Source organism: Moschus berezovskii, chromosome 1 (genome assembly GCF_049115385.1).
Source record: "Moschus berezovskii isolate FMDL1 chromosome 1, NW_MosBer_1.0, whole genome shotgun sequence".
NCBI classification, from domain to species: Eukaryota; Metazoa; Chordata; class Mammalia; order Artiodactyla; family Moschidae; genus Moschus; species Moschus berezovskii.
Window position 1 is genome coordinate 158,329,448 of NC_142460.1, and position 26,228 is coordinate 158,355,675.

The 26,228-nt window shown below is 53.6% G+C and overlaps 1 protein-coding gene across 2 annotated transcripts in view; it reads left to right on the forward strand.

Moving 5' to 3' along the window:
- KY (kyphoscoliosis peptidase) overlaps positions 1-25,988 on the forward strand; it is a 50,025-nt gene extending 24,037 nt beyond the window's left edge. Inside the window, exons 6-12 of one of the 2 annotated variants that reach the window (XM_055413296.2) lie at positions 464-546; positions 3,974-4,082; positions 5,661-5,778; positions 14,874-15,062; positions 16,625-16,815; positions 18,540-18,629; positions 20,691-25,988. In XM_055413296.2, coding sequence (XP_055269271.1) covers positions 464-546; positions 3,974-4,082; positions 5,661-5,778; positions 14,874-15,062; positions 16,625-16,815; positions 18,540-18,629; positions 20,691-21,586 — 1,676 coding nt within the window. In that variant the 3' untranslated portion in view covers positions 21,587-25,988. The remainder of the gene's footprint in view (positions 1-463; positions 547-3,973; positions 4,083-5,660; positions 5,779-14,873; positions 15,063-16,624; positions 16,816-18,539; positions 18,630-20,690) is intronic. The other variant, XM_055413302.2, reaches the window with a different exon arrangement.
- The last annotated feature ends 240 nt before the right edge of the window (positions 25,989-26,228 follow it).

Sequence of the window (26,228 nt, forward strand, 5' to 3'; positions counted from 1 at the left end):
CCAAGAACCACCATGCCCTCCTCCAACACCCAGAGTGCCCTGCAGCACATCTACCCGGGGCACCATAGCCAGGGCATCAGGGGCCAGCAGCATTGCCTGGATGCTTCCCATGGAGCACTCTTTCTGGAAAAGCTAGCAGAGAATCTGCAGAAAACGACCTGGGGGGAGAAGGGATTCCGTTGCAGTCCACCTGGGGCTGCTGAGTTCATTGAGGTACAACCTCTTTACTGCTGACTTCCTGGGTCTCCTTAGGGTCCCTGTGAATCTCCCAGAGGACTAGAGGAGCTGCGACAGTTCCTAAAGAGGAACCGTTCTATGAGATCCAGCTCTTGAGAGCAGTGTTTCAGTCTAGGAGTCATGCTGAAGGTCAGGCAGTCACGGCTCCTCACAGAGACAGGGAGGCCTGCGCCAGGCAGTCCTGTTAGCCAGTCTCAGCCACTGACCAGCCTTCCTGTGTTTCCAGCCTACCCCTGGGATCGCTCCAGCCTGAAGTCCATGCCTCTGGACCTGCAGCAGTTTGAGAAGCTGGACACCTATGCCTCACAAGTAGGAGAGCTGGCCCCTCTGCCTGTGTGCCCCCCACCCCTCAAGACAGCTTAGAGTGTCCTAACCTAGGGTGGCAAAGTCTCTGCCCCACCCTCGTGAGTTCCTGAGTCCCTTGGGTGGGTGGTCCTGAGTGCCTTTCCACAGCATGTGGATGGGGGACAGAAGGCCCAGGATACAGGCCACTTCATTCCCCCCACCCCACCTACAGTCCTGATGCTCTCACCCTGGGCCGTACACCTTGTCCCATCCCCTTGATAGACACCTCTGATTAGCCCTGTCTGTCCTCCCCTACCCATTTGGGCATTGCTGTTGCCCTGCCCTGCCAGCCCCAGCCCATGCATGGAGGGAGCGAAAGGATGGGGGAGGACCACGAATGCCAGCCCCCACATGACTCCAGCTGTCCTCACCCCTGGAGCACATGGGCAGCTGAGCTTCCACACCTCTGGGCCTGGGCACATCTGGGGTGGGGGTAGGGCAGCTACAAGAGCTGAAGCACTAAGGACATACTGGGGTCCTGGGAGTCAGGCAGGAGCCTCACCACAGAGAGTCTGATTGGAGAAGCCAAGGAGCAACCCATTGCTAAGGTCACAGTGAGCCGCCTAGGCTAGTCAGCCAGGAGCTCACTTTTGCCCTAGAAAAACCACTCTGGGGTGAGCACACAGTGGGCACTCAGGAACCTTGCTTGTTGAACTGATGAGTAATGACAGGCGTTTGGATCAAGAGAGTCATCAAGGCAGGGACGTCAGTAGGAGGACATCCAGCTGTGCTGGCAGGACGAGGCACCCCTGGATGAGGCGGGGACATTGAGAACAGAGAGGAGCTGGAGGCAGAGAGGCAGGGCCCCTCCCCGGTGTGTGTGCAGCGAAGTGAAGATGGGGAGAGGGGCTTGCCCGCCTCTGGGCCGGGTAGTGGAGGACTGGTGGGGCAGGTGCTTGCACAGGGAGCGAGAAAACAGGAGCGTGTGTCAGCGGATGATGAGTTTGTTGGGATGCAGTGGGCTCTGGTGCCTGCTGCATAGCCAAGCCTGGACCTGTATCCAGGCTGGAGAGAAACCCTTGGGCCAGAAACCCTGCCTTGGGAGCCATCAGATTCAGTTAAGAGCTGAAGCCCTAGAGAGGGCATCATCTTGGGGAAGGCAGGCCAGGGATCCAAAGGGCCTGGATCCGCCTGAGGCCAGGCAAGCTCTGGAAGGATCAGTGTTCTAGAAAGTGCAGGCATGGCCAACAGCGTGGGCTGTTCACTCTGGCCAGGCGAGGCTAGCACAGGCTCCTTTCCATTCTTCAATGTTGAAGTCCTTCTTACTTCTTGGTAGGGGGCAGCTCAGAAGAAGGCTGGAGGCCTCAACTAGGCTCCAGCAGGCTGAGGGGCAAATGAGGGGGTGAAGGAGAAGGGAGTGGAGAGAAGACCCCACAAGAGCCTGGCAAGGAAGGAAGGCTAGACGTCGGCAGTCCAGTGAGAGAGACTGGGAGGTGTTTTGAAGAGACACGGTAGACAGGAGAGGCTGGGACGCCCAGGATAGGAAGGAAGAAGTGAGAACACAGCCACGCAAGGGCGCCGCTTGAGGAAGGAAGAGCAGGCTCTGCTGAGGCAGAGACCTGGACCAGAGGCCTACAGAGAGGCTGGTGAGCAGCAGGGAGGTCTTATTGGTAAGGAAGCTATGCCTGGGCCTTGTGGAGTCTGAGGCCAGGTCTTCTGTGAATTAGGGAAGGAAAGAGAGGACATCCAGAGTCTGAGCAGGGTTGGGTAAGTTGTCACAGCCTCCAGAAGGGATAGACAGACTGCTGGACAGGTCCGGAGAACAGTGAGTGAATGGGGTCCAAAGGACCAGAATCCACAGAACTGAAGCCAGGGGTTAACTCAAGAGTTGGCCCGACTATAATGTGGGCCATCAGAGATGAATGGATAACCAGTTTACTATCTCCATGAATTTATCTAGTATTTCATGTAAGTGGAATCATACACTGTGTCTTTTTGTGTCTGACTTGTTTCAAGGTTCATCCAAGTTGCAACATGTAGGAGAACTTCATTCCTTTTCATGGATGAGTAATATGTCACTGCATGGATATACCATATTTGGTTATCCATTCATCTCTGATGGCCACTCACACTGTTTCTACCTTTTGGCTATTGTGAATATTGCCGCTAGGAGGATTGGTGAACAAGTATCTGAGGATCTGTCTTTGTTTTTTGGGTGTATATACCTAGGAGTGGAATTGCTGAGTCACATGGTAATTCCATGTTGAAATTTTTGAGGAACTACCAAACTTTCCCACAGCAGCCACATCGCTTTACATTCCCACCAGCAATGTACAGGGGTTCTAATTTCTTCACATTTTTGCCTTTTTGTGTATGTGTGTGTGATTGCCTACTTTTTTTTAAACTATAGTCATCCTAGTGGATGTAGGTGGTATCTCACTGTAGTTTTGATTTGCACTTCTCTCAACCCACTCCAGTGTTCTTGCCTGGAGAATCCCAGGGACGGGGGAGCCTGGTGGGCTTCCGTCTATGGGGTCACACAGAGTCGGACACGACTGAAGTGACTTAGCAGTAGCAGTAACAGCAGTGACTAATAAGGAGAAGGCAATGGCAAACCACTCCAGTACTCTTGCCTAGAAAATCCCATGGACAGAGGAGCTTGGTAGGCTGCAGTCCACGGGGTCACTGAGTCAGACATGACTGAGCGACTTCACTTTCCCTTTTCACTTTCACACATTGGAGAAGGAAATGGCAACACACTCCAGTGTTCTTGCCTGGAGAATCCCAGGGACGGGGGAGCCTGATGGGCTGCCATCTATGGGGTCACACAGAGTCGGACACGACTGAAGTGACTTAGCAGCAGCAGCAGCAGTGACTAATGATCATGGGGTCGCAAAGAGTCAGACACGACTGAGCGACTGAACTGAACTGAACTGAACTGACTAATGATAAACATCTTTTTATATTTTTATTGGCCATCTATATCTTTGGAGAACTGTATATTCAAGTCCTTAGCCCATTTTAAAATTGGGTTTGCTTTTGTTGTTGAATTACAGGAGTTCTTTGTATATTCTGGATATTAAACCTTTATCAGATACATTATTTGCAAATATTTTCTTCCATCTGTAAGTTGTCTTTTCAGTGTCTTAATATTGTCCTTTGATGCACAGCAGTTTCTATTCTTATGAAGCTCAATTAATCCATTTTTTCCTTTTGTATCCCATGCTTTTAGCATCATATCTAAGAATCCATTGCCAAACCCAAAGTCACGGTGATTTACCTCTGTGTTTTCTTCTATGAGTTTTATGGTATAAGTTCTTATATTTAGGTCACTGATTATTTTTGAGTTAATTTTTTATATGGTGTGACGTCAGGGGTCCAACTTCACTCTTTTGCATATGGGTATCCAGTTGTTCAGGCCCTGATGTGGCACACCCCTCCCACTCCCCAGGTGACAGTCAAGAGTGGCCTCGAGGAGCTGGTGAGCGACCTGCTCCAGGAGGCCCACAGTGACCTGGAGATTGTCCGTGCCATCTGGATCTGGATCTGCCACCACATAGGTAAGCCTGCCTGTGGAGCCGCTGGCTCTGGGACGCTGTTCCCAGAGGAGCATCTCTGGGCTTAATTCCATCACCAGTGTGTGTGCGGTAAGATGGACGGAGGAGAAGGGCTCCCAGGGTTCGCTAACCAGACTAAGGGAGGTTAGCTCACATGCACCAGCTGTCCATGTTTACTCCCCCAGGTCTGTGTGCTCCGTGAAGGGCCAGGGGTGGGGATTCCACCTGCCCCTTTGCCCACAGCCAGAGCTGAGGCGCCTCACCCAGCCACAGCCTTTCCTCAGTCCTGCCTTCCTGGTCGACCAGCTCCACAGAGATGAGAACCCAGAGCAGAAGCTCGTCTCCAGGAAGGAGGTGGCTGGGGATGAGTCAAAGTTGTTTGAAAAGTTGCTGCAGCACCAGAGGTTTCTCAAAGCATCCATGCCAGGAAGGCTGGGCACCCCTCTGCCTGTTACTCACTCCCACAGCAGTGACCTCGCCGCCACTCTCAGCCTGGTCTCCGAGTTCTGAGAGCCAGGGGCCACACAGCTGCCCCCCAGCTCTGCACAGGGCACCCTCAGCTTTCTGACCAGCTCAGGCCAAGTCCCAGAAGGTTGCTAAGGGGAAGCTGGCTGCTGCCTCCTCCAGTCCATGGAGAAGAGAAGTGGCAGGATGAACTTCTAGTGACTTCCCTGTGACATAGTGACCAGAGGAGATCCCCTACCTGCTGTCACTGGGCTTTCCTATTGTCCTTCCAGAGCGGCAGTTAGGGATGCAGCTTAGAGAATGAACTCACCTGACACAGGTAGGCCATCTGGCCACAGCACCTGAAGAGCCACCTTCTGCCACGTCAACCTCAGCAGTTCAGCCTGGGCCTAATAAGGGAGCAGGATGGGAATCAGAACATCTGATATGACTTTGTATGCTGCCCCCACCCTCACACGCACACACCCTCACACACACACACATACACACACACCCTTACATACACACACCCTCACACACACACACACCCCCGCAGGCACACATGGGCGCACACACACCCTTTGTGCCCTCAAAGGCCACGGTAATTTCTGCCTCAAGGCCTCACACAGGTCTTAGGCTTTCTTGTTAGCCAAGTAAAGTGGCCTGTCTTCTCTTTTTGGGACGAGTGTTAGCAGTAACTCAGCGTGCTCCATGTGGGTAGTGTGAGGCCTTGGCGTTAGGGCTGCAGCAGGGGTGGGGGAGCAGCCTCACTGGCTCTGCTTACAGAGCTGCATGCTCGTGGGGACACGTGGGCAGAGCCCCCAACTGCCCAAGTGATGTGTTTGCCACTCCCGTCCCAGCCCCTCCTCAGAGACCTAAAGAGCCAGGTGGCCCCTTCTGCCAATGCCTTGCTCTTCCTCCCACCACCCAAGGGCACATTTCCCAGATATTGCCCAGCCTGGGGCCCTGTTCCCTTCAGTCCACAGCAGCCTCTCCTGGGTCCAAGGGAGGCCAGCCCACGTGATGCTGGAAGCAGAGCAGAGGGCGGGGGCAGTGGAGTGGAGCCCTTTCTCCTCTGTACCAGCCCGCTCATCTCCAAGGACCCGGTTCCTCATGGCCTCCTCCTCTGCTCTCCAGAATACGACATCGAGGCTGCCCAGGAGAAGGACCGCCAGGCCTTCAAACCCACCGCCATCCTGCAGACCCAGAAGACCAACTGTGACGGCTACGCTGGGCTCTTTGAGAGAATGTGCAGGTACAAAGGGCTCCCAGGCTGACCACCCTGACCCAGCGCCTCCCCCTGCCACCTGCCCTGTGCCTTCACCCACGCACCGGGCCTCAAATGAGAGTTTGCAAACTCTGCTCTGAATCCAAGTGAGTCTTGAAAAGGTCAATTTCTCCCTTTTTAACAGCAGCATAATTGACTTTGTACCATCTGCCGGGCTTCGCAATACATTAACATAATGGCAGATGAATGCACAGAGATAATTTGGTTATAAAAGGCCCTTTTTCCACCTTCTCCCATCCCTGTGCAGCTGAAGGTTAGAAGAATGGCAGGTCTGGGAATGCCAGGACCATGGCTGCAGCCATCAGGAGGACGATGAAAGGCTGTCCTCGGGGCTGGCGCAGGGGCCTCTTGGGGGAACAAAAGTTCCCCCACCTGAAAAAAATGTGTCCGTTGGAAAAGCTGAATCACTAGGCAACAGCTCATCTCTTGGAGCCTTTGGGTTCTGTTTCCATTGCTCTGGGAGTGAGCACCTGGCCAGGATGCCAGGGGCGGGGTGGGGGGAGGGTGGAGGCAACGCAGAGGTGGTGAGAGCAGGCGAGTGGCTGGTAGGGAGGGCATTGCTGTTTGGAGACCTCACTGCTGGTTCTGTGTGACCTGGAGACAGACTCCAGGCTGGGGGAACCCTGCTGACCCCACAGTTTCCTGTGCCCACTGTCTAAGTTCTGCCGTGTTCCTCCAATAACAATCAGCCAGCCCTGGGGGCCACTGCAAAGCCCCTCCCCAGGGGAGCAGACAGACTGCAACCACTGCCTGTGCGGGCCTCTGGGAACGAGTCTTCTCAGGCTCCCAAGTGTCAGCCAACCAGGACTGCAGGGGGCAGTTCATCAAACCAAGAGTAGAGACAATAACTAAAGTGTCCTCGGGCAGGTAGTGGTGTGACAGTCGTGTACCATGGCCGTACGATGTCCTGCTCCCAGGGGGACACGCCACCCACTCCGGGCCGACCCCCAGCCCTCCAGGCTCCCACCCTCATCACCACCACCCAGCACAGACATGCTGCTCCGTCCCTTCTGTTCGCTCTCTGCTCTTCCATCCCCTACCTCCAAACCCACCCCTGAGACCACAGCCCCAGAGGGGACCTGAGGGTCCGTGGGCAGAGGATGCCAAGCCCTCTGCAGCGCCCCCCATATTCCCACACTACCGCAGACCCAGGCACCCCCACACACATTTAGGGCTTCCAGGAACCCGGGTCCTCACCAGCACCCTGCCCTGGCTCCCGGGCCCTAGGCTCTGAACAAGACTAAAAGCTCACACTGTCCCCATAACGTCCTCCGAACTGCAGCCTCTCCTCCCTTCCAGCCCTGCCCCCTCGGCCACTGCCCGCACATCCAGCTCATCCTGCTCCATCTGCTCGCCTCGCCTCACCTCTCCTTAATGCTCTTCAGGCCCCACCTCTCCCTCCCCAGATGCCATCAACAAACCTATACACCAGCTCAGGTCTTGCTTAGGCTTTTATTTAGTCACTTTTCTAAATTAAAAATAAAACTTAACTATAGGTGATTTATAAAATGCATAGAAGGAAACAGAGGAAAATTAAGTTACCCTGAATCCTACCAGTTAGCGAACTCTTAACTTTCTGGACTTTGCTCTCTCCTAAGCTCATTTCTTCTTATAGGTTTTGCACATCTTCATGTCTCCCCCTACCTTCTTCTTTGCCTTTGAACATCCATCTCAGAATCCTACACATAGTAGGCCCTCAGTGACAGGAAGTGACAGGATATTCCTCGCAGACTTGTATGAGTTGGACCTTCTCTTTTTAAATAAGGGAATAACCCTCCATCTGTGCTTAGCTCTGTTTGAACCTAGCATCTTTCAGAGTGTAATTATTTTCATCTTAATTTGCAAATTTGAAAACACTTGGGGTTTTAAGTCACAGAGGATATTTTTCTTATCCAGTGGAAGCCTTCCTAGCGTGGTATGGAAGGAGTGCCAGATTCCCAGCCAGGAAGACTCTTCCAGGCCTCAGTTAGTTTACCAGTCCTTGATTTCTGGTCCTTAATGTCCCACTCATTAGTTTTGTTCCCTCTGGAAGGCACTAAGCTTCTGGGAGCCTCGGTTTTCTCCTCTGTACACTGGGGACTCCATTGCCTACTGGCAGGACTAAAGGAGAACTTGGGGGCTATTATTTTTAACCCTCCCTGTCCTCTCAGCATTGGAGTGACTTTGCTCTGTAGAACTTTCCTGCAGACCACATAGACTCACATAGGCTCAGAAATTTGACATTGGCCTTGAGTGGAACTGCCCAGAGGCTTAACGATGGCCATTTTCTGACCTGAAGCTGATCATTAAAAGACCAACGTTTTGCATCATTTAAAGTTACATTTCCACCTGGCAGTTACCCTGTGAAATACTCTCCATATAGCCTGGGATATTTAACAATAGCTCACAGTTCTCTGAATTCCTTTAACTTTGGCTTTAAAGATCAGTAACCTAGGCCATGCGTCTTTCCTAAGTCCTCTTCTCTTTAAAATAACTGCTGAAGGTTTGGTAAATTCATTAGCAGATCACTTAATAACCAAGGCCGTGTAATCCACACTTGCTGATTTATCCCTGCTTAGTTGTCAGAGTGGCCTCTTAGCAAGAGTTGTATCCACACAGCTGGCAGTACTTCTACCAGTCCAGTCTGCCTCCTTGCAATGGCCTCATTAAAGACTGATTTAATAAAGTAATTTGGTGGGGAATTCAGATATTTTTGCAACATCATTCATTTCCTCATCGTCTTTCTCAAGTAACCAGTGTGCCTTTTTTGTTAGCGCTGTTGCTTGTAACTGCTGGTCCAATTTCTTTCTGACTTTCTCTCGTCCAGCATTCATGTCTCTCCTTTTGCCTCAGTTCCCCAACAGCCTTCACGAGTTCTGCTTCATTTCTTTGTAAGGGTCATGCTTAATTCCCCCAGAATTCTGCCAGCAAGTCAGCCTCCGGTGCAGTTTCTTCCCCTGTTACCACGGTGCTAACACCACCAGCTCGCAGATTTTCCAGGGACTTTTGAGAAAGCCAAGAGCTTATTAGCAGTTTCAGGCTCTGATGCAGAGGAGACTGGCTGTCACCAATCAGATGTCAGTCTGTTTCCCATGAATCTTCCAGCTGTCACAGTGGTGTGCTGCTGGTGCTGCGCATCATGTCCCAGACGATCCCAGAACATCGCTTGGTTCCAGAGGCCCCGAAGGCTGGATATACAGGATAACCTTAAATTGTCTCCATCCTATATGGCCTCTGAAAGGAACATCTAAATCCCACGACCCTTTTAGATACATCGAAGGACAGTGCTCATGAAGATGAATTGCATCACTATGGCAAGCCAGTCTTTAATTTTACTCTGTATACCACCTGGAAGTTTATGGATTGAAACAAATCTTGCTGTTCAAAAAGGCTGGTACAATGCAGATCCTCCTGAACTGGGCATCGGGACCCACGAGTCCTGGCACTGCCTTGCCCCCAAGCACTCTGTATGTCCCCAGGCAAGTCAGCTTCCCTCTCTGAACTGCTGTCTCCTCACTTGTCACAGAGGAGACCCTGAAGTCAACCTCCGAAGGCTCTAACAGGCCTGTGGAGTGAGAATTATTACCATGATTACAGTTACCGACCTCGCTGTACGCGGGGGAGTGGCATAAGGAAAGGAGAGGAGGACCATATAGCAGCAATATAAACACTGCCAGCTTTATAACAAACCATCTACATGAGCTGTGAAACATAAGTCATGGTTCCGCGTGTCATGCTGCGGTGTAGAAACCACAAACTGGGCTTCCCTGGTGGCTCCGCTGGTAAAGAATGTGGAAGACCCAGATTCAGTCCCTGGGTTGGTATGATCCCCTGGAGAGGGGAAAGGCTACCCACTCCAGTATTCTGGCCTGGAGAATTCCATGGACTCTATAGTCCATGAGGTCGCAAAGAGTCGGACACGACTGAGCAACTTTCGCTTTCGCTTTCGTTCTGGAATTATATGCATACTTAGTTTTTATTGAGGTATAGTTGATTTGCAATGTGGTGTTAATTTCAGGTGTACAGCAAAATGATTCAGGTATGCATATATATATATATATTCATTTTTACATTCTCTTCCATTATAGATTATTTTAAGATATGGACTAGAATTCCCTGTGCTATATGGTAGCACCTTGTTGGTTATCTATTTTATATATAGTAGTGTGTATGTTTTAATCCCAAACTCCTACTTGATTTCCCCCCGCCTCCACTTTGGGAACCATAAATTTGTTTTCTGTGACCTTCTTGAGGACCATTTTGGGAACTGCAGGCCCTAAAATTTCTAATTCACGTGTTTGCCCAGTTAAACTGGCCATTGGGCTTAAAGGTAATGAAACCATGCTTCCTAATTTTACACAGTGTTTTCCTTCTCTACCTCTTCTATGGCTCTCATCCTTTCCATTCTCCCTCTTTCCCATGTGGCCCAGACATCCAGGGAGAATAGCTAAGGAAGCCCACTGTGGTCGGGGGCTAATGTGTGTGGGGTCCACCGTCCACCCCAGGCCGCTCAGCCATCCTGCCGCCGGGGCCCGGACCGTCACTTTTTTTTTTTTTAATGTATTTATTTTAATTGGAGGCTAATTACTTTACAGTATTGTAGTGGTTTTTGCCATACATTAACATGAATCCGCCATGGGTATACATGCGTTCCCCATCCTGACCCCCCCAACCTCCCCTTCCCATCCCTCAGGTCATCCCAGTGCACCGGCCCGAGCGCCCTGCTGTTTAAAGTAACAGTCACAGTCTGGATCCATCGTCTCCTCAGTATTAACCCTGGCGCTGAGGTTTTCCAAACTGTCAAAAGTAAACACCAAGACTCTGCAGCCTGAGGTTGCTAGACACAGCTCCTTGGCTGATGTTCTGGGCTCGAGGCTGTCTGGGCAGGGCTCTTTAAGAGGAGGAAGTGTTTCTCATCCTCTGCCCCTTCTTCAGCGCTCTCTCAGATCTTTCCAGCAAATTCCTCCCCCTTTGGGTTTCCTGCAAGAGCTCTGCTTATCTGCTTAGTTGCTCAGTTGTGTCCAGATCTTTGCGACCCCATGGACATAGCGCGCCAGGTTCCTCTGTCCATGGGGATTCTCCAGGCAAGAATACTGGAGTGGGTTGCCATGCCCTACTCCAGGGGATCTTGCCAACCCAGGAATCAAACCCAGATCTCCCGCATTGCAGGAGGGTTCTTTACCATCTGAGCCACCAGGGAAGCCCAAGAGCTATGCTTAGCATTAGAATTTTTGTGATGGTTCACATATTCATTCTCTTCCTACTATGAGAACATCTAGGGTGGCCAGTGAGCTTTATTTTTCCGTTCCGTTCCGTTCAGTCGCTCAGTCGTGTCCGACTCTTTGCGACCCCATGGACTGTAGCCTACCAGGCTTCTCTGTCCATGGGATTCTCCAGGCAAGAATACTGCAGTGGGTTACCAGCATCATAATTTATTATTTTATAGTATTTATTATATTTCTAAATGATATGATATGATATGGGATATTATATCAGACAGGAGATATTATCCCCTGTACAGTGTTTTGAACAGAGTGTGTACAGTCAGCAATCTTTGGAGGCCTGAGGTGGTAGTGGGTCACCTGACCAGCAGCCAGCAACCAGAATAACTAGTTCCACATTTTTGCGTGAGAGTTATGGATTATTAACAATAATGCTTTACATTATGACTGCTTTGTCCAATTCATCTTGCACACTGCTGCCAGGTAATAAATATCTTCATATCATAGTCAAGCATGGCAGAAACTTACTGCCGAGGGGATTTTTTCATCTTTATTCTGCCCCAGGCATTCCCCACAGCCCTCCCAGCTTCTCCTCAGCCTGTCAGTGGAGAATCAACCCCTAGAGATCATTTAATGCCAACCTTTCGTTTTTCCCGTGATGAGCCTGGCAAGGTCAAAATGGAGTGAACGGGTTCTCCTGGCTCAACCCAGTCCAGTCTCAGCCCCTCCAGCCCCGAGCCCTCAGGGAGGACATCCAGCCACTCCCTTCTCCCTCCTCCAGTCCTTCCCAGGCACAGGGTGATGTGTTCACGTTTATTCCCTGATGTGGTGCTCAAATCTGACCTCCAGTTTGTCCCTGGGTGGGAAGATACCTCTGCCCAGGGCCACGGCTTCTCCCAGGAGGACACTTAGCTCAAGCCAGCCCTCTACCCACACCAGCACCAGCCCATCTTTATCATAGCACCTGGAGGCCACGTGGGAGCTCAGTGCCCCTCCTCCCTGCCTTGATGTCAGGCGGCTCTGAGTGGAGGACAAGCATGCTCCTGAGGCCCATAGCTCCCTTCCCCTCCCTGCGAGTGGCCCCTTCCCCATCCTCCACGTGCCGACCATCCATTTCTCTCTCCTCCAGTCCTAGAAATTCATGGGCACCAACGTTCTGGCCAGGAAAGGAAAATAACTCACTAAAAGTGTCATTTTCAAGTAGCACTTATGGATTTTTTTTTCCAATTCAAAAAGTAACACATAATCATCATTGAAAATTTTAAAAATAGAGAGAAGCTTAAAGAAGAAAATTAAAATCACCCCAAATCCCATCACTAAGAGACCGGATGACTTTTGTGCTGTCTCTCTCACTCTGCCATCCCCCTGCTGGTGCCTGGCGGCTTTCCAGGCACACATGCGCAGGCATGCACACGCACACACACACACACACTCGGGGATCGTGCTGATGATGGGGTTTTGTAGAAGGTTGGCAATTAGCAGTGAATGTGTCGGGAGCATCTCTTATTCACCACATTCCTGCTCCCTATCCACTCTCCGAGCACGCGGAGCCCTACCTCCAGTGGAAGGCCCCGCCCATCCCAGCATCTTCATCCCACCCTTCTGGCCTTGCATGCACCCCTCCCCTCTCAGGGATTCCCTGGTGGCTCTGCAATGCTGGAGGCTGGAGTCCAATCCCTGGGTCCGGAAGATCCCCTGGAGAAAGAAATGGCAACCCACTCCAGTATCCTTGCTGGAAAATCCCATGGACGGAGGAGCCTGGCGGGCTACAGTCCATAGGATCACAAAGAGTCGGACACGACTGAGCAACTACACTTTGACTGCATTTTCACTTTCTTTCACTTTCTCCCCTCTCTAAGGGGAGGGTCTAAAAGACCTCTAAGTATTAGAGGCCTTTTTTCTCTAAGACTGCAAACTCATTCAGATCACACCTCCTGAGAACAAACCCCCTGGGCCTCACATCCCATTGTGGCTACATGAGGAGGGGGCTATCCCGGTATGCCTGCTTCTTCCCCCTGCCCCTGCTCCGGGCTTCTGGACATCCCCATGCTGGGCCTCCTGCCTCTGGGGGCCCTTCTGCTCCTGGAGTCAGTGTTGGCTTTCACCCGCCGAATCCTGACATGGGATCTACTTTCTCTTGCTCTCTGCTCGCACCCCCAAGTGCTTCCGAAATCCTTCCCACGGGCCCAGCTGGTCTGTTCTCATGGGATTTCTTTGACAGCCTGGGGAGCCTGGACCTCCTTTTGTGAAGCGGCAGGCAGAAGGGACAGGGAGGTGGGGGGCATGTGGTGGCTGTAAAACTTCCCAGCCCTTAAGGAGCCTCGGCAGGGCAGGCCTGCCGCTGGGCAGAAGAGGGAGTTCAGGCCATGTGGGGACGTGAGTGGCACCCTTGGCAGGGTGGAATCTGGTGATTTGCAAGCTCCACATCTTGCCCCACTCGCTCTCTCAACAAGTGATATGTAAATGCAGATAAGTCATATTTAATCCAATATTCTGCTAATTGTTCATTAAACATTCGTTTTTATATGGATAATGTCCGATTTCTGTCCCCCTGCCTATCCTGTGGCCATTTCACCCCATTACCCTGAGGCTCCATGACCTCTTATTTAGAGCAACTGAGGCTGAAGACCTGCTCCTGGAGGGACCCCCCGCCATCAGGCCCTTCCTTGATAGAGGCCCAGTCGACTCTAGGAGCCCAGCCCCGTTCATTAGAGGGGAGGGCGGAGTTGGCAGACAGCTTGTGCTGAGCCCCATCAGAGGGGCTGGTGCGAGCATCCTGGGTATCCCCGGCTTGGGTGTTGATTACACCAACCTTCCACAGTGAAAGGAAAGTGTCTTGAAAAAGGAGTCCCTTGTTCTAACTCATAGAAAGGCCCCAGAAAGGCTAGCACAGAGGGTCCCCTGGGTAAGAAGAGCAGCCCTGAAGGGCAGGGCCAGCTGCCCGTGGCAGGACTCTCAGGGTGCTCGCTGTAGCCGTGGGGTGGTGCCCACAGCTCAGGTCTGAGCCTCAGGGTCTCAGCTACATGCGCCCAGTGCCTGTACAATTTGCCCATGTTGTCTCCAGAGGTGACCAGTGCCCACCCGCCACTGTCCAGACCAGCTTGTTGCGAGCATTGGGGGAATGCATTGTCAAAGGGGTCTTGATAAAAGCTTGGCTGACCGGTCATCATTTCCACTCCCGGAATGACAGCCATCAGGAACTCTGAAATCATGGCCGGGGCATTTAGTCAGAAAATAGCCTTAATGAACCATGGTGGTCCTGGCAGTGGGCCAGTCCTCTCCAGGTCCAAGCAGGGACCCCAGCTAGCCTGCCCCAGGGGTCCTCCCACAGCTGTCTGTGGGCTGGAGGTGGAGGAGAGGTGGGCTCAGCTTCCTCCTGCACCCTCATATCCAGCACCCCTCCCTGACACCTAGGTGTCACCTAGACCCAGCTCCCCAGGCATGTGTCTAGAGTCACTCTGGTTTTTCCAGCGCATTGTCATGCCCCTGGCTTCCATGTTTGCCAGGCAGAACTCGCTGTTGCACCAGAGTCCTCCTGCAGCTGCCAGCAGAGCCCCCAGGTCGACTCCAGGGAGAGACAGTCCCAAGGGCTGTGTACAGGCTGGAGGAGGAGCCTGCAGCCAGTCTGTCTGTGCCGGAGGTGGCGGGGGACCAGCCAGCCTATGTCGCCTCCCGCCCCCACCTCTGCAGAGAAAAGCCCTCAGGCTGCAGGTGTGTGACTGCGTGAAAGGCAGGGAATAGGAGAGGTATGGAGGGGCTGACAGCAGACAGGCCTGAGGCAGGGCCACAGACAGACAGACTTGCGGGGGCAGAGGGACCCCCCGGCAGGAGCCGCCTCTCAGAGCCCGTGTCCCGCCCCAGGATCGCTGGAGTGCAGTGCATGACCGTGCCTGGCTACTCCAAGGGCTTTGGCTACCAGCCGGGGCAGAGCTTCTCTGGGGAGTTTGACCACGCCTGGAATGCCGTGTTCCTGGAGGGGAGATGGCACCTGGTGGACAGCACCTGGGGCAGCGGCCTGGTGGATTCCTCCACGTCCAAATTCACCTTCCTGTGAGTACCTCAGCTCTGCGGGGGTCTGGTCGATGGTGACAGGGGAGGCAGGAGCCTGAAGGAGGCAGCAGTGGAGAAGGCCAGTGGAAAGGGAGGGAGAGCTGGGGGCCTCTGTGTACTGCGGGCCTCACCCCTTCCTCTGGCTTCAGGGGTGAGCTAGCTCCAGGCTGGTGATAAGAGCCCAGACCTTTCTGTCACCTCACCCTTCACTGTCTCAGTACCCCCTCTGGCTCCCCAACACTCCTCCTCCACCCAGGGCTAAAAGCACGGTGTCTGCCCACAGGCCAAGAAAGCTAGGGCTGAGAAGCTCCTTTAAGTGTCTGGAGGTTCCCATCAGGCTTTTAAGACCTAGTTGCTCAGTCGTGTTCGACTTTTTGCTGCCCCACGGACTGTAGCCTGCCAGGCTCCTCTGTCCATAGGATTCTCCAGGCAAAAATACTGGAGTAGGTTGCCATTTCCTTCTCCAGGGGATCTTCCCAACCCAGGGATCGAACCAGGGTCTCCTACATTGTAGGCAGATTCTTTACCTTCTGAGCCACCAGAGACTCATAGTCGGGCCTTTGGCCATTGACTATGTTATATAAGATGCCAAGATTCTCTCCTACTGCTTCTCCCAGATACCAGGGCTTCTCCTCCTCCTCTCCGGTGTAAATGCAGCCATATCCCACCTCTGAGGGAGGGGGGTCTGGCTTGTGGGAAGGGGTGTCAGGGTGCTCAGCATCCCTGTGGGCACCGCAGGGCAGGGTGGCTGGGGGGCAGGTCTGGAGCACGTCTGTCCTCCAAGGCTCTGGCCTTAGCCTAGGCCATGACATTCGTGCTAAAGTTGATGTCCATCAGCAGCTCAAATGCCTTTTCATCCAGAAAAATGAGAGTGCCGCCCCACTTGCGCAGTTTAAATCCTGACAGCCCTGCGTGCGGGGCAGACACAGTGGGCACACACAGCCCATCCTGGGAGGAGGTGTCAGTCACACCCTCCTTTGCTCTGTCAGCTCTGAGTGCTGCCCGCCTTGGGCTGAGTGAAGGCTCTCCCATCTCGGTGGAGTCCCCCCTTCTTCTCCTGATCCCCATCACTGACCTCTAGAGAGCTGCGTCTCACCAGCCCCAGGGACCACATCAGGGCCTCCCCCCCACCGCACAGCTGCCCACAACAGGCCACGGAGTGCATGGAGCTGGCTCCCCAGTCTCCCTGCCTGCCCTCCCTCCATGCCACTGGCACCTGGTCCCTGGGTCCTGGCTTTGCTCCCTTCAGATCCCTTTGTTTTTGAGAGCAGGGGGAACCCATTCTCTGCCTGGACATGCACTGCCAGGGTGGTGGCCTTCTCTTAAAAGGGGGCCTCAGATCCTGCTTTGTCTCCTATTTCTGGAAGCAGCTGCTGAGGGGGCATCTGCCACGCCCACGTCAGGGTTGGAGATGGTGCCTCTTCCCGTTGGGTTGTGGGTAGGACCCCCCATGTGTCACCTTCAAGAAGACCCCAAAGACCGTCTGTGGGCCCTGCCTGCCCCTCTGCATGGCCAGGGCCTGTGCCTTCAGCATGCCTTCTGACCAGCCATCCCCCCTCCAGCTACAACGAATTCTACTTCCTCACCCACCCTGCACTGTTCATCGAGGACCATTTCCCAGACAACAAGAACTGGCAACTGCTCAAACCCCCTCAATCCCTGAGGCAGTTTGAGAACAACATGTATCACAAGAGTGAGTTCTACAACAAGGGGATGCTGAGCGCCCAGCCGCAGACTTCCATCATCAAAACAGGTAAGCGGGGCCAGCGGGTTCACGGGCTGCCCTGCCAGCACCCGGCTCAGTGGAAGCGGCATGTGGGGGCTCTGAGGCCGCCTCGGCCATCGGGCCATCAGGGCAAGACACAGCCGCAGGTCACATGTACAAGGACAGAAGCCCTTCCCACCAGCATAAGCCAAGACAGGGGTGTGCAGCTCTGGAGGGCTGAGCTTTAAGCCAGGCATGCTGGGGAGCGGGGCTAGTGAACCCAAGCTGGGGGAGCCCCTCTCAGCTCACACAACAGGGAAAGAACCGCTTCAGCCTGGCCTCAGCCACCTTCCAGCTCAGATGTGCGACAGGTGCTCCTAAACTCCTGGTGTGTGCATGCTAAGTTGTTTCAGTCATGTGTGACTCTTTGAGACCCCGTGGACTGTGGCCCTTCAGGCTTCTCTATCCATGGGGCTCTCCAGGCAAGAATATTGGAGTGGTTATCATGCCCTCCTCCAGGGGATCTTCCTGACCCAGGGATGGAACCCATGTCTCCTCCATTGCAGGCGGGTTCTTTACTACTAATGCCATTTGGGAGGCCCCAAACTCCTCCCAACAGGCCCCACAGGCCTCCCAACAGACCCAGGTGAGCTCTGGTCTTCTCTCCTGGAGCCCACAGGCAGCCCTTGGTGGGAGTGTGGGGGTGCACTGACCGTGCTGGGCTGAGCCCTAACTGTGGTGCTGCCCCCCCGGGACCCAGCTCCCAAATGCCTCCCAGTTCACATCCAGCTGCCCGTGTTGCCTGTGGAGAGATGGGGAACAAATGCCAGTCCAGGCCAGCCTTGGGGACAGCTAGGGGTCCTGTACACCCAGCCCAGGGGAAGTTGCCTGGAAAAGGCTGGCTCTGCCTGCAGGCAGGAAGGAGGCAGATGAACAGGCATCCAGGTGGTGAGGGGAGCTCTCAGAGGCCAGGCTGCATCCCTGGAGCCCGGCCTTCATCTGGGGCCCTTGAGCTCAGTTGTGGGAGGCCTGCTGGGTCCTCCCTGAAACATGTCTGTCCCTGTCTCCTGTGATGCCTGCTCTCCTACAGTTCCCAACACTCTGCTGCTCAGCAGCCACCTTCCTTATAAATCCCTCAGCATGCTCTCCTGGGAGACCCCCACTGCTCCCCCAGTAGCTCCTTAGGCCACTGGTATGCAGAACCCGGCCCAGCTTGGCCAACGCATGCCCACACTCAGGTGACAGGGGACTAATCGGTTAGTCCCAGCCGATTCTTCCCTTCAACCTCACAACGGTCTCCATAACCAGGCTGCCGGGCTCTGGGATAATTTTTAAAACTACAAATGCCTCCTGCTGCTAAAATAACAGTGTGAGGCTGCTGTCTCAGAGAGTGTGCCCATGCCCCCTGCATGCTTGTCAGACAGGGGCTGCTCCAGCCAGCAGGGGCCACAGGGAGGAATGCGCCAGGTCACACTGACGTCAAAACAGTGCCACCCAGGAGTCTGCCTCTTTAAGAGACAGGGAAATGTAAACACTGGGTTTCTGAATATACAGTAAACCTAAAATTTGATTGCATATTCATGAAGCATATTTAAAGAATAGTTCTTTGCCGGAGCTAGTTTTGTTAAGAGTAGAGCTGAAAAGAAAGCAAAGAGGGAAACAGGTAGGCTAAATGCGAGGAGGGGACAGCGAGAGGGTGAAGCAGGGGTGAGGGGAGGAGGAGGCCACAGGCTCTAACAGAGTCCCAGGGGTCTCCAATCCTTTATTTCCAGCCTTCCCAGCCATTCAGCGCACCTTCATCAGGAACCCCCTGAGCTGGGTACCCTCCAGCCAGGCCCAGGACACAGCAGGAAAGGAGACAGGTGGGTCCTTCCCTGTGGCGCCCACACCCAGCAGGGAGGATCCATATTACCCATCACTGATACATTACTATACTGCTAAGTTCCCTGGGGGAGATGGAGGGCCAGCGGAGCAGCTTCCAGGTCACTCAGCCTCCTGCCCTACCCTAGGGCATCAGAAAAGCCTTCTTTGTGGTCAGAACAGTGCCTTGAGATCTTAGCCACTCAAGGGGGACACTGAGCATATATGAGGGCCCTGGAACATGAAGGGGTGTCCCCCTGGAGGAGGTACAGGAATACCCAGTGGGCCTGAGGATGGGCCTGACTCGGGCAAGGCAGGAGGGGACAGGCCTCTCCACTGGCCTCCAATCTGATGGTGACCCACAGAAGGGAGCCCCCGGGTGACTGGGTAGATATTTTCAGCAGCCCTCAAGCTGCCAAGTGGAGATGCCAGGAGCCCTCCATGCATCAAAGGTGAATTGCACGGGGACCTTGCCACCAGCTGGGGTGCGCCATGGAGCAGGACAGGGTCCATGAGGGCTGAGGCAGCTTCTGCCCCCTGAAGAGGGATTCAGCTGAGAGAAGTTGACAGTGATCTGCTGTTCTTGGCCCCTCTCCTGTGGCGGTCACCGTGTCTCATGGTGGCTGACAGCCGTGGAGAAGGAGCTACACAAAGAAAACAGCACAAAAGCACAGCAAATACCACCGTTAGTGAAACAGAAAGGAGAGGAGTCAGAGGTGGCGGGGAGGCCAGGCTGGGGAGGGTGGCAGGTGCAAGACGAGCAGCAAGGTGGACGTGTGATCAGCAGCCCAGATCCTCCAAGGAAGTCACTGAAGACCTGGAGGATGGGAGCTGAAGCCAGATTTCAGAGAGCTGAATGAGTGGGAGGGAACTGCAGTAGGGAGGGGCGTGGGAGGAGAGGTAGGTGAGGCGTTGGCAGCCCCTGAGAAGGTAGGGAACGTCTTCTGGTTGGAGGAGCCATAAAGAAGGTGGGGGGGGTTGGGGGGGGGGAGGCCAGTGGCGCCCTCTTCCCCATGTGGGGATTCTCACTCCCAAGATGGGAGGTAGCGCTGAACGCAGTAACCGAGCAGCCTGGAGTTGGGCCTCGTGGCTGATTAGATGGGAAGTCTCAGGGACACCTCCTGCAGCATCCTTGAGCATGGCTTTCTGCCTCCAGAGTAGGAACTCTGGACCCCGATGAGGGAGAGGCTACTAGAGAGCGTGGATGAGACACTAGTTGGAGGTGGCTGGGAGGAGGGGCGGGTGATCAGCTTCGGAGGGAGGGGAAGACAAGGCTCTCAGAGAAACCCTGCCCCTCCCTGTGGTCCTGCAAAGGAGCAGGGACCAGGGAGAGGAGTGCCCGTGGGCTGTAAAGACAGAGAACTGATCCCCCGTACCGCACAGCAATGACCAGGGCAGGGGAAGACAGCGCTGGAGGCGTGTGTGGGATGCACACAATCCTCTTGTGCAATTGATGACTCCATTCAGGAAGCATAGCCTGGAGTGGAGGGTGGAGGTGGGGGTATGGGGAGGACCCGCAGGAAAGCAGTTCTGTCCCTGGAGCACAGTCTCCAGGAGGGAAGCACCCAACGAGTTTTTAAGGTGATTGTTGACATGCCAGCTGTGAAGGGAGCAGGGTGAAGCAGGACTTGAGACTTGGAGGCAAAGTCAGAGATGGCTCTCCAACCACGGTCCTCCGTGCCCCTCAGCCCTCTCCCGGCCCTGGAATCAGGTTAAGCCCCCTGGCAACATTCACCTGATGTGAATCAAATGGGCAAGGCAAGCACATATGACAGGGGGCAGATTTTTCTTGAGACCCACCACCCCCAGCTTGCAGTTCTTGAAGAGAGCCACCCAGAGAGGTGAGAACCCTTCCAGAGGTGTGCTGCCACTGGCTTATATGGTATTCAGTGAGGTCGTGCTGGTGGCTTAAAATTATTGGGATGAGGTATTCCCACCACAGAAATGGGCAGACGCTGTAAGTCAGGGTGCCACCCCCCCAACCCAGAGATCCTATTGTTAAAAATTACCAGCATGTCAGCACAGGTCGGACCCCTCTCACCTGATCCTGGCTCTCCCCACAGTGAATGGAAAGGCCACGGTCACCATTGAGAGCTGTGCTCCAACACTGTTCATGTTCATGCTCAATGGCAAGCAGGAGCACGGGCTGCTGAGCCTCCGGAAGAACGGGATGAAGCTGGATGTGTACCCCCCGACCGCGGGCACCCACAAGCTGCAGATCTTTGCCAAGGGCAACTCGGAGATCTACAGCTCCGTGCTGGAGTACACACTCAAGTGCCACTGTGCAGACATGGACGTCCGGCTGCCGGCTGAGTTGCACCAGCCCGTGGGCCCCAGCTGGTTCTCGGAGCAGATGGGCATCACCAAGCCATCCCACTCCGAGCCCGTGATCTACACCAGTGACGGGCGCTGCTCCGTCAGCTTCGGCGTGGTGGAGGGCATCAGCGTCCTGGCTTCGCTGCATGGAGATGATGGCCCCATCACTGAGGAGACCCAGCGACGCTACATCTTCCAGCTGCACCGGGAGAAGCGGACGGAGCTGAAGGTGCAGCTGCCCCACGCTGGCAAGTTTGCACTCAAGATCTTCGTGAAGAAGAGGCAGGAACCGGGCAACTACCTCTTTGTCTTCAATTACCTCATCTGCTGTACCAACACCAAGGTGAACTGGCCCGTGTTCCCCGAGAGCTTTGGCAACTGGGGGGTGGACAATGAGCTGCTGGAGCCACTGTCGGGCGTGCTGCCTGCCAACCGCAACGTCCCATTCAAACTGAAGCTGCACGGCGTCGCCAAAGCCCTGGTGAAGGGGCAGGACACGTGGCCGCTGACCCTGAGCCCCGAGGGCTACTGGGAGGGCAGCTGCAGCACCGCAGGCTGCCGGGAGGTGTACGTCATGGTGCTGGAGAATGCCAACCACAGCTTCTATTCCTACATCCTCAAGTACCAGGTCAACGCCCAGTGAGGGCCACCTGCCGCCCCCACCCCTGCCGGGCCACGCACAGAGCCCAGACACCATTGAGTCTGCATGGAATCCCTTCTGGACCTCTGCCTCGTGTTCCTGCTCTGCCGGAGGCTGCGATGTCAGTGGCCAAGGGGACAGAGGCAAAGGCCCTTTAGACGACAAAGGTGCTATGTAAATCCAAGGTATTGTAACTGTACTCACTGCCCAGACACCGCCCTTCTCGTGCTAAGGCTGTCCTGTTGTTCTCAGGCTGCTGTGGGGAAGCAGGACTGCTGCCTGGGGCCAAACACCTTTCCCGTGATGGAGAGAGAGAAGTGGGCGTGATCCATGATGCTGAGTCATCCTGAATTCTCAAGCCCCTTCCAGGAGCTGTGCAGAGCTTCTCACCAACTCTCGGACCCCAGGGAAGGTCAGACTGTCATCTTCTTTCCAGACCTGACCATCTCCTGCATTCCCAATGCTGCTTCTTATTCTTCCAGGTCCTGAGAAGGAAGGTGAGGAGAGGAAGCTAACTGCCCCCCAACTAGCCCGGGGGCCGAGGGTCTCCACAATCCCTGTATGTGCCTGAAATGTGGCAACAGAAACGTCATGGGAGACTTCAGGGCCGAGAGCAGCCAGTGCCTGCGCTTGCTGTTCTGGGTAGGGGCCAGAGAGGCAGGGATGTATGGCAGTCCTGCCACCCTAGTCTCAGGATGTAAGACCCCTGACTCTGCTCTCAGAGGGATTAATTCCATCTACTTGGTCTATCAGCAGTTCACTCAGCCCCTGCAGACCCTCTCAGAGCCTGTGCCTCGGGTCCCAACCTGAAACCCACACTGGGAAGCCCAAGAGGCTTCGGGGCCCTTAGGGACCCCTGGCAATAACCCTCAATAAAGACTTCAGGTGAAGTAGTAAGAACGCTGCAGTGCTGGGGGCCCCCACGATAGCAGGGTCCCACCAGCCCCAAGATCTCTACCACCAAGGCCACACCTGGGGGACTTCGACCTGCCTTGGGAGCAGTTTCTATCCCATGTCCCTTCCTTCCTCTCAAGGGAGACCCCCAGGGTCTGCCTTCTGTAGGGACCGTCCAAAGCTCCTTGCTTGCTCAGGCCTGAGAAGTCTCGCCTGCCCAGCCGGCCCTTAGCAGCACCTCAGGCTAGTGTTGCCATGGCAACAGCAGAAAGACTGGCTCCAATGAGGGCAGCAGGAGGGAAGGATGGAGGGGCCCTGAGAGGCCCTGCATGGCCGCTGCAGCACCATCCCAGCACATGGAGAGGGTGGAGGTGGTCTCGCCTGCCCTCCTGGCTTCTTCAGCTCTGCAGCTCTGCCTACCAGGGCCTGGGCCCGGAAGAGCCAGCACTGCCCAGTACACCTCTCCCTGCGCTGCTGCTCCGGATGCCCTGGGCTAGCTACAGCCAAAGCTGCTGGGCATCCTCACAGCCTCCTTGCCTTCATCCTCACATTTGTGTATTCAACGAATACACTTAACCAGATACTGTGTCAGCCTATCCTTCGTGCTGGGGCTGCAGCCCTGCCCCAGCCATCCCAGAGCAAGGGTGGCAGCTGCCACCCTTGCCCAAGCCTGTTTCAAGTTCCAGGCTCCCAGTCCATCATCTCCCTAAGGTCCCACCCCACAAAGATCCCCACCACACCCAGTCCAGAGGAATGTCTCAGGGGTCCCATCCTCCACCAGGCGAGGGGCCCTGGAAGATGAGGGCAGTACACCACGGTGGGCTGAGCTGCCCTGGCCTGTGTCCAGCGTCCTCTGGCAGGCTCTGCCACCCAGGCATTCAGCACTGTGTCACTCACGCCTGGAAAATGCACAAAGGCTGCAGAGGCAGAACTGCTGTGCACCACAACAGGGAAACAAGAGGAGTTTTTACACCCTGGAAACAGCCTTTTCTCACCCCTTTGATTTTATGGGCTGAAAGAAATGCGCTGTGTTTCATCAAAATAATAAGTGCCTTCTATGACTCATGTCACTCACTGGACCCAGAACTGGCTGCTAGTCCTGCTGGGAACAACTTGCATCCTTTACAAAATAATATAATTAGTCTATACATTCTGGAGCACACAAAGGATGCCACCCAGCAAAACAGGAGCTGTCCCAAGCAGGAGACGGTGGCCCAGCCTCTCCAAGCACATGGGAGCATCAGCAACCCCTCCCTGCTCATTTAACCAGGCGCCCCCCGCTCCTTGTAAAGACAGCTGTAGGCACAGACAACACCTGCATTTCTTTCCAGTGAAGTAAAAATACATGAAATGAAATCCAATCTTCATGAATTTTTACACGCATGCTGCTCAGGGTAGAATTCGGGGTTGCATTTTGAAGTCTTTTATTTAAATCCCCATCTTTGTTTCCCGATCGAGGCGTTCTAGCGGCCAGTGGAATGGCACGGGCGCCCCCTGCTGTCCGATATGCGGAGCTGCAAGTGCTGCAAACTCCCGTGAGGCTGGGGTTTTTCTGCATTTGAAAAAATGCGGCTGGGATGTTTATATTATTAAATTCACTGAGTGCCTTCTCGTGGCTTCTCAGAGTTTTCTCATGTATACGTGGAGCACGTCGTTTCCACACAAGTTGTGAGGCGAGGCAAGGGACTGCCTGGCATGGTGCGAAGACAAGAACGTGATAATGGTTTGGGAATATTTCGCCCGGAAATCGGGTAGAAGTGGATGGGACAGTTTGACCACATTCATTAGTAAGTCAGTGAAAAATTGTAACTGATCGAACTCAGAAAGCTTTTGCTGCAAGTCCTAGGATGGCAGCCCCGAAGCCACAGAAGGCATAGAGGGTCGGAGACGGTGGGGGAGTGGGACGAAGCAAACGGTCGGCAACCACAACTGCAATTAACTTCTGTTCAACTTGTTTTGGAAGCACCACCAGCGCAGCGGGACTCTGCCTTTACTCTGATTGTGATCATTGTGTGTTCCCCATATGTTACATTGTCCCACCAGGACAAACCCCTGACAGCCTGCTGAGATTAAGAGGAAATAAATAGATTAACTGAAGCATGAAGGATTTAGACTAGACATAAAGAAGTATTTCCTGTTGTTAAGCAAGAGGGACAAGTTGCCAAGAAAGTTTGTGAAATCCTCTTCTCAAAGGACTAGAAAAGTAGGAAATTTTTCTCAGTGGTCTGAGGTCTTCGCTGCCATGCTAACCAGTTCTTTCCAAACCAGTTTAATTCTTGAAATTCACTGGATCACCCACAGCAAAGGGGGTACCGAATAGTATGGTAGCTTCCTTTGCTGTTGGCAAAGCTTTCAGAGGTGAGAGGTGGTGTGCATCTGCGTCCCCCGTCAGTTTATCTGAGGTCGATCATTTCTTTTCATTTGGATGCATAGTTGGAGCTTTGAAGAGGTGATTACTTTTCATAACGTGTGCATTGAGTTGTGTGGGCCACTGGCTGTTAGGTATGCTTTCCCCTCATTGTTGGTGGTGTTGTTTTTCAATAAAATTTATATTCATTTTTACCCAACAATGTAATTATCGATCCATTCTTATCACTGTTCTCACAAGCAGGAGGGAAAAAAAACACTTTCATGTTCAAAGGGAACGTTAGGAAAAAAAATCAATGTCCCAGCTATTTGAATGTGATGGTGAGATGCAAATAGAATGTCAGGCAAATAGCTATTTCACATTAAAGGAAACATAATTAGGTTAGCTCCAGCCCCTCTCCAGCTCACATGCCTTTGAAGAACATGAAGGCAGTGAATCTTGTTTAACTTGAAATTTTTTAAGTTGATCCTAATTTCTGTTTTTAATGGGAGAAAAAAAAATGTTCCAAAAATGCCCATCAGCCTACTTTTTGTTGTTGCTGTGATTATATATAAATATATATTCCTTGATATTCATATACTTGTAGAAACTTTCCAGCAGTTTACCTAAACAGATTATTCATAAATTAGACATTTAGGGAAATATAGCAAATGAAAATCTAGACACCTCTGAGAAGCTGCTGTAACCATGGAGACCATTCTTGTAGCTGTCGTGTGAAGGACAAAAAGAATTCATGTTCCCAAATGTGGCCTTGTTGAGCTTCTCACTGCTAGACCCACAAACAGGGGCCCGAGCATGCTTCTCCTTACCAAGGATTCCACGCGTGACCCATATCTTTAACAGCTTGTTAGAGGGAAGTCCGAAGAAACAGTCTCCGAATAATAGAAGGAAGAACTCTCAAGTTGTTAGAACAGTCTGAAAGTGCCAGCCCTGAGGCTGCCATGGATGACCTCTAAAGTCCCTTCCAGTCCGGAGAGTTTGTGATGCTGTGTCTCCATGAACAGATGCTGGCAGGCGGTAGGCCTGAGATTGTCAGTGGCGGAGCATCTGAAGGGCCCTGCTGTGTTAAGAGCCTGCCCTGCAGCCCCCACCAGACTGCGCTGCTGGCTCTTTTCTTGCCCGAGGGCAGGCGGCTGGAGAAAACCCAGCAGAGGGACCAAAGGGGAAGCCGCAGCCTCTGACAGGATGTTGCTTCTCTCTGATTTTGCAAACAGAACTGAAGAAAACCAAAAGTCAGGCTGCACCTGGGATGCCCTCTTTTGGATGTCCTGCCAGCATCCCTGAGTCAAAAGACACTGAACCCAGGTCACTTCTCTCTCCCAGATTATCTCTGCCTCCTCCTGGACTGCCAGCACAGCAAATGTATCCCCATGCCCAAAGTCA